Source organism: Hesperophylax consimilis, chromosome 12 (assembly GCF_061612785.1).
Source record: "Hesperophylax consimilis isolate HC1 chromosome 12, BYU_Hcon_1.0, whole genome shotgun sequence".
Classification (NCBI taxonomy): Eukaryota; Metazoa; Arthropoda; class Insecta; order Trichoptera; family Limnephilidae; genus Hesperophylax; species Hesperophylax consimilis.
Genome location: NC_142847.1, coordinates 19,769,356 through 19,777,072, shown reverse-complemented (window position 1 = coordinate 19,777,072; position 7,717 = coordinate 19,769,356). Strand labels below are relative to the sequence as shown.

General features: G+C 36.7%; 1 protein-coding gene across 1 annotated transcript; it reads right to left on the bottom strand.

Moving 5' to 3' along the window:
- Window positions 1–358: 358 nt before the first annotated feature.
- nero (deoxyhypusine hydroxylase nero) lies at window positions 359–6,578 on the bottom strand. The gene is made up of 4 exons (XM_089637772.1): window positions 6,177–6,578; window positions 5,003–5,326; window positions 2,572–2,761; window positions 359–579 (listed from the first exon to the last, which is right to left on the bottom strand). Exons 1-4 carry the CDS (start codon window positions 6,454–6,456, stop codon window positions 459–461), a joined length of 915 nt encoding a protein of 304 aa, XP_089493898.1. The 5' UTR covers window positions 6,457–6,578; the 3' UTR covers window positions 359–458.
- Between the last annotated feature and the right edge of the window lie 1,139 nt (window positions 6,579–7,717).

The window sequence follows — 7,717 nt, the reverse complement described above, 5'->3', positions numbered from 1 at the left end:
TTCTATAGCATACTACATGGGAATATCGGGTTGCTCTTTGATAGTGGATTTTAAAGGCAGAATTTTAATGGTCCGCTATTTATAATATGCTAAAATTATTATAATGCAGGCTTGTCTTATTTTCTCATCTTTTTAATGGGGGTTCATTGCATAAATGCACTTTAGAGAAAACCGCCACAGTTTGTCAATTCAATTAATTAGGAAGTTAAAATTAACATTTTACAAATTCGTGCTGCCAAATGTGTAAGTAATATTACATTTTTGAAAAGGTAGCATATTCCTTGGAGCACAGTTTATTATCGATACAATGGACTTAGGAAAATAATGAAAGACATGTTTTTTTTTTATAACAGAAATATTTGTATTTGGGTTGAATATGGAGTAATTACAATTTTAAAAATACTGAAGAATGTAAATCACAGTATTATTACTTTGAAAAATTTAGTTTCATCAATAAATCATGTGTCAATGATGGTAATAGTATTGGCATATTGAAACTCTGGACTATTTTCATATTCGCACATGTCTAGAGCTATTTCACAGCTCTCTTTCACCACCCTTTTGCCATCTGCGAGATATCTGAAGAGATTAACAAATAATCATAAAATTAGTAACATTATAAAAAAACATCATTGAACCTAAAATACAGAATACAATTTCAGAAGCAAAATGAGGATAATTATAAAGCTTAATAATAATGCATGTAGTGTAAATACCAATTCTATGACTAAGAATGTTTGCTTTATTTTTTCCGTCTCCGATTCTCTATGGAATCTCACAGCTCATTTTTAATTGGTGTTTTTTAAGTGGTATAGAATGAGGATAACTACAAAAGTGGTATAAAATGAAGATAACTACAAAAGTGGTATAGAATGAAGATAACTACAAAAGTGGTATAGAATGAAGATAACTACAAAAGTTGTATGGAATGATGATAACTACAAAAGTGGTATAAAATGAAAATAATTACAAAAGTAGTATAGAATGAAGATACTACAAAAGTGGTATAGAATGAAGATAACTACAAACTCGATTATGTATGAAACTTCAATGAAAAATTTAGAAAAAAAACTAATCACTAATCCGCCACCCTTAAAAACCCAGACAAGTGTCCAACTAATGAATGCGGCAGATTATAGTACATACATAAAAAGAATTAAAATGGTGTTATTGTAAAAACAAACAACAACACTGCTATCGGTCTTTCGTAAATTTCCATTTTTCGGTTTCAAGTTAAGGTGCCATGTTTACACTTGTGAGAAGACTACACTTTACAAACTTATTCAAACAAAAAACTGGCAGAACGAAACTAACAGAAACACGTGCAAGAGTAATGTCCTAAAACAATTAATAATTAACCCTGGTTACTGGTGAAATGGTCAGCTTTAGCAAGCTAAACGGTGGTATAAACTAGTCCCAACAAGGGCTCATATCTACGTCATTTACAATCATTCTTTTCTTTCTCACATGTCTTGTATGAAAACGAAAAAGACAGAAAATATTGAAACGATGATGTCACATATGACCTCTCGCCCAGACTAGTATAGTTACTGAGTGCGTAAGAATAAGAAAACCCAACCCGTTGAATACCGGTAAATTATAGAGCTTGATTTTGCCCTTTCAACTTGTAAAAGGAACAGCGGATTATAGTAGTTGTCAGATAATCAAGCTTCAGATTACTGATAGAGTACTGTAGATAAATTAGAGTTAGTGAAAGATGTTTCGCTGACATTCAAATGTAAGTTTGTCATCATAGTGCCTATCAACGTCATTTGAACGGTCCTTGTTAAACACTGATTCTAGGTTTGTTTCAGCTTTTGAACAAATTTGAACAAACAGCTGACAAGCATAACAACATGGCGGATACGCTTATCAGCTATTCAAAAGCTGAAACGGGTTAGCAATGTTTAACTCCTGGAATGTTAATGATGCCAGCTGATTCTATTTTCGTAATAACTTATTTGTTTTTTTAAATTTATGTTTTATCAAAATTATGTTTTTGTAAATTTTACCATCTTACCAGATAATGTGTTCATATATTTGCAAAAATAGTACACAATCTACAGTGTTTAGTTTACCCAGAGCTCAGAGAAATGATTTTTTTTCAATTGATCCATACGGATACGGCGTCACTCGAGAAATTAAAGGGAAAAAAACAAAATGGCATAGATCAACACTTTGATGATATTGTTAAAGCCCAGCTACACTACTCGCGAAGTTGATCGAAGTTGACCGAATACGATAGTGTGGGCACGAACTTCACTTCGCTTCGGGCAACTTCGCTTCGCTTCGCCCGACTTCCGATTGTTGTCGGTAAATGCGCCCGAGTCAAAGGACTCGAAGCGTTACTCGAAGTTGCACGAGTGTGTGGGCACGCACTTCGAACTTCGGCTAACTTCGTCGAGGACTTCGTCGAAGCGAGTAGTGTAGCTGACACTTTACCTTTGAAATCAGTGAAATAACTGACCCTAAATGATGATATTTAGAAACAATATGGAAGGTATAGAGAGAAGACCCAAATTGCTTTACGTATACGTCATTATAAATTAATATGTATAATAATATACTAGCCTTTCTAGTACATCCATACAATCCTTGGTAGCGATGGCCCCAAGGGCCTCGGCGCACTCGTGTCGGACCATCTCGTTCTCAGCCCCATCCTCGAGGCTGGCCACCAGGAAGGGCACGCTGCTCTCATGCTGCATCTGCCCCAGCACAAAGGCCACCTCGTGGCGGAACAGTGCGCTGGATGCTTTCAGACCTGGACACAATGTTTGTGATAATCAATGTTCGTGATATGTATGTTTCATATTTAAGAATATATCAAATTAGTACTATTTAGGATAACTGCTTCTTGCAAATAAATTGAAACTATTTTCTTTAATACAAACATGTCTAAAGAAAGATATTGACTTTTGTAACTAACTAACCATCACGCCGTTCCGCTGGGGTAGACAGAGAGGATGGACTGCCAAACAACTCGGTCTTGGCACACACTTCTTGCCTCATTCACATTGGTGTCACGAAGCTGCGACTCCACTATATATTTTAAAGGTGGTGTGATATGCCACACGCCCAAAGGACCAGTCCCAAACTACTCCGAATGATAGGTTATGGGACGATATATGCATCCGACAAACCCGATGGACAGTGCAATAATCAAAGGTATAAATCTGGGCTTCTGGAGCACAAGATAACCCCAGATTGGAAAGCAGGAAAGATGGACTCACCCGTTGATGACTATCACACGTCTCCAGGAGTTTTGGTTGATTTCACTTCACAAAATATATGTATAATCGCCCTGTCTGATATTAATTATCACTCCGAACTCTGATAAGCAACTGACACCACTTGTCAGATTTTACATGTGTTGCAACAATATTTTTAATATGGTGACATTTTGGGATGGGTAAGAGGGTAGGTAGGACATTTGCAGGATTTGGTATTGACATTACACTTGTCCTTTAAGCCTGTAGATGCATACCTAACAATCCCATATATATTGCGCGAACACACATTCATACATACTCTTCTATTATTCTGACTTTTGACATGGCCCGAATCGAGTAACTGATTCACTTGATCGTGCCATTTCTTCCTCGGGCGTCCCTCCTTTCTGCTACCATTTGCATTTGCATCATATATCCTCCTTACACTCCTTTCTTCGCTCATTCGCAAAACCATCTAAGCGTCCTTTTCTTAATCTTACTCATTACGCTTAAATCTCAGGGATCTCATTATACGCCTCAGGGATCTCATTTCAACAGCATTCAATCTACTTTCATCCTTTCTTTGCCAGTTCCATGCCTCACTTCCATACATCAGGGTAGGTACCAGCACTCCATTGTGGACTACTAGCTTCGCTTCTTTGGACAATTTTTTCAGTCTTTTTCAACTGCGTTCAGTCCTCCATTAATGGAGTTACCTGCATTTACCCTTCTTTCAATATCTCTGTCAGCCTTCCCATCTCTTGTAAATATATTTACTAAATACACAAACTCATCCACCTGCTCCAAGTATTCCTCATTCACAACTATATTGCACACTGTTTTTGTACTCTCTCTTTCAAATAGAATTACTTTAGACTTACTTACATTCGTCATTAACTCATTCTTCATACATACAGAGACTGTAGATCTTCTATAAAAATATGAAATGCTTAATCTGAGCGTAAACAAATAAAAAATACTGCATTTAAAAAAAAAAAAAAAAATAAACTTAAAAAAAATTTAATTTAATCATGAAACTTTGTTTTGATTTCTTAATATTATATTCCTATACCGAAACTTTAAAACTTCCATTACAACTTGCTTGATGTCTTATTTTATTTTGTTTTAAAATTTATTTCTATTCTTAGTTTATTAGTAAATTTTTTATATTACCCACGAACAGGTGTCTCTTTGTGGGTTTCCTTCTTACCCTAGTTAACTTTTATTCTTATGTCATTTTTTTATTCTAAAAATGTGTGTGTAACTTATATGTAAAAATAAATTATTAAACTTTTTTTCATGCATCTTTCATACAATATTAGAATTCAACTACGAGAATTGCCCTTAATATTATTCTGCACGGATAAAACATTTACTTTCAGTCATGAACAGAACCACTTATTTTATAAATTTGAACATAGATGGCAGTAGCAGTAAGAAATCTTTGATTCTTGTAGAATAAAATTGACTCCGCACTTTCATAGACAGAGAAAATCATATTATTATTAATACGATGATGTTTCAATACACAAATGATAAGATAATACCAATAAAAAAATATGCACACATAAATTATTTCAGTTATGACTTATGAGGTTTAAGTTTACAAAATGATATACAATAGCTTAAAAATAATCAACTTAAATTATTATCAGTTGCAGTCACTTATCAGTGAAGCGATATCATAATAATTAAGAAATATAATCCTTTACAAAGTTATAATTCTTACACCATCCAGACATTTTGACTAATTAGATAAGAACTAGTAGTTTTTGAGAAAAATATATCAGTACCTTCTCCAAGGGCAATAACGGAGTTATGAGTCCTCATATTTCTCAAACTAAACATAGCTCTGTACCGTTCGTACAAGGACAAACTTTCATCCAGCAGTGTTTTCTTCAGGGTAGGTACATCTTTGGTTTCCGCTGGCGGGGCTGGGTCTACGGAGGCGAATGGATTCTCCGACAGGGTGGACTTGTCTTCAGTAGGTTTCTTCAGCCAGTTGAGCCTCTCCAGTGCAATCTGACAGGTTTCTGCCACTTCAACGATGGTGTCTTTGGCATATTTTTCTAAAGGTTCTCGCACTGATGGGTCTCCGATGGCTCCTAATGCCTCCGCTGAAAGATATAAGCGAATGGTTAAAGTTAATACTAAAATAATGTTTGTTTATTTGAGCTAGTTAGATTTACAGTTGTTTAATTTTGATGAAAATAAGATAATATTGTATGTTAATAGAAGGGATTTATACATTAGGTGGGAAAGTCGGGCTTGTTCTGCCATTATTTCTGTAAAAGGTGTTTCGAAGAACTAGCGACATTAAACAACAGCGTGCAGTCATGAAACACAAGACAGAATGTGTCATTCTATAACTCCTTCAATGCTCCACAGCAATTGTAGAAATATTTAGGCCCTATACCTATGGTCGAGGGGTAAAGCTCTCAACTAGCAATCTGAAGATCGTGGATTTAAATCCCGGCGTGTGCAATTAATTTTATTTGATGAATTTGTGTAATTTCACAATTCATTAATGAACCCTGGTGTTAGACCACCATTCAGAATTGAAATATTGCTTGAAATGGCTTTAGCCGTGTTTGGTGACCAGATCTGAATAGGCAGGTTTCCTCTTACCCATCCCCTTCCCCTTCCCACTACCTTCAACCTCACAGCATACCCCAATTGGGGATGCCATAGTCTCACCGGCTCCAGGCGGTTAGGAGCAGTTGGGACTTTTACGCGGTAATCACATTTTAAAAAATATATATTAAAACTGGAGAGCCTCATTTATACAATTTTCATATATCATGTTGTGTGGTGTTAAAAATATAATAAACAAAGATTAATACTAATAATAAGCGACCTTAATGTAAAAACAGAAAGTGTTAGGAAGAGTCTAAAGAATTCAACAATTGCAAGAAAAACTTGTATGAATTCAAGATTATTTCAATATAGCCTCTAAAAGATACTAACCGGCTTCGTGTCTGACCATTGGTTCTTGTTTCGTATCTTCCAACACATGTATCAAGACAGGGATAGCGGAAACATCTTGCATTTGTCCCAAGCAGTAGGCCAGCTCATGCTTTAGGAGTGCCGAGTCGTCTGTGAAACATTCACGAATGCATTCTATGGCAACCGGGCCGCCAAGGTTTTTTAAAGTAAACAATGCACGAAACCTTTCTTTGAGAGGGCGGTTACTGTCATTTAAGACATGGCCTATACATTTTACTTTGTTATCGTCGATTTGAACCATCTTGAAAATAACTAAGCTTTTTGTCAACAAGGGGAAACGTCAAATATTAAATGACAAATGACACATTCAAACTTCAGAGACACATGGGATGGGAATTGAGTATTTGAAAATGATCTATTATTTTATCAGGTTGACCAACTAAAAATGATGGAGTTATTGTCTATGGTTATAAATACGCATCCACATTAATTAAGAATATTTAGAAAGTAACTCGGGATCTTACTGGGTAGTATTTATGTTTAGAAATCATGAAAATGGAAAAGTCAGTCTAGTTGGTATTTCATTTTACGGTAACGTCGGGTAGGTAGGTACATTGGTTTCGCGTTACGTAATAAAAGTATACATTATGTTAAATTGCTCCACTGTTGTGGATAATATATTATTTTTATAAAGAGTAAACAAGAGTTTCAGTTATTTTTTAAATTCATTAGAGTAGGTACTGACAAAATAATAGAAAATTATTTTTTCCAATATTTTTGGCCATCACTTTTCAATGTCTTTTTAATTTGAACAAATTTTAGAGAACTCAACTTGCAAAATGCTTTTATTAACACGGCCGTGAGTTATCTGTAGTGCTCTTTTATTAGTTACTAGTTAAGGTATCTAGTACAATAAAGTCAGCGTAGGGAGTGTGGCGAACCCATCGCTCAGGGAGTGGAAACATGACCTGCAATAGCCATCCCAAGCTGAGGTGTGAGCTACCGTGCTCAGGCTGAATGACCTGGGGAACAGTCGAACGAACGGTGCCTCCGAGAAACAGGGTCGCATCTCGGAGTATTTAGAACTTACCCCAGCACTCGGGGCTCTGCTGGAGTAGACCTTCTATTTCCCTAGATACCCGTGGGACAAAAATTTGACCATTTGAAAACACCCTCTTCCCTCGTGGGGCCTTCAGGGAACCAAAGAGGAGTGTAGAGGAGAGATAAAACCCTCTACCATCGTGGGGCCTTTAGGGAACCAAGGAGAATTGGAGAGGAGAGACGAAGTGCTCTTCCATCGTGGAGCCTTTAGGGAAGCAAAGAGGAGTGGAGAGGAGATACAAAGGCCTCTTCCCTCGTGAGACCTTCAGGGAACCAAGGAGGAGTGGAGAGGAGCATCAAGACCCTCTCAGACCGAGAGACAAAACCGTCTTCCATCCCGGGGCCTTTAGTGAACCAGGGAGGAGTGGAGAGGAGAGATGAAGGCCTCTTCCCTATTAGGACCTTCAGGGAACCAAGGAGGTGTGGAGAGGAGTGACAAGACCCTCTTCCCTCGTGGAGCC

Coding starts and splice junctions, on each gene's coding strand:
- nero (XM_089637772.1), bottom strand. CDS start 6,456: ATGGTTCAAATCGACGATAACAAAGTAAAATGTATAGGCCATGTCTTA. Junction 2,762..5,002: donor CGTTATTGCCCTTGGAGAAG/GTACTGATATAT, acceptor CATTGTGTCCAG/GTCTGAAAGCATCCAGCGCA. Junction 580..2,571: donor TGTATGGATGTACTAGAAAG/GCTAGTATATTA, acceptor TAATCTCTTCAG/ATATCTCGCAGATGGCAAAA.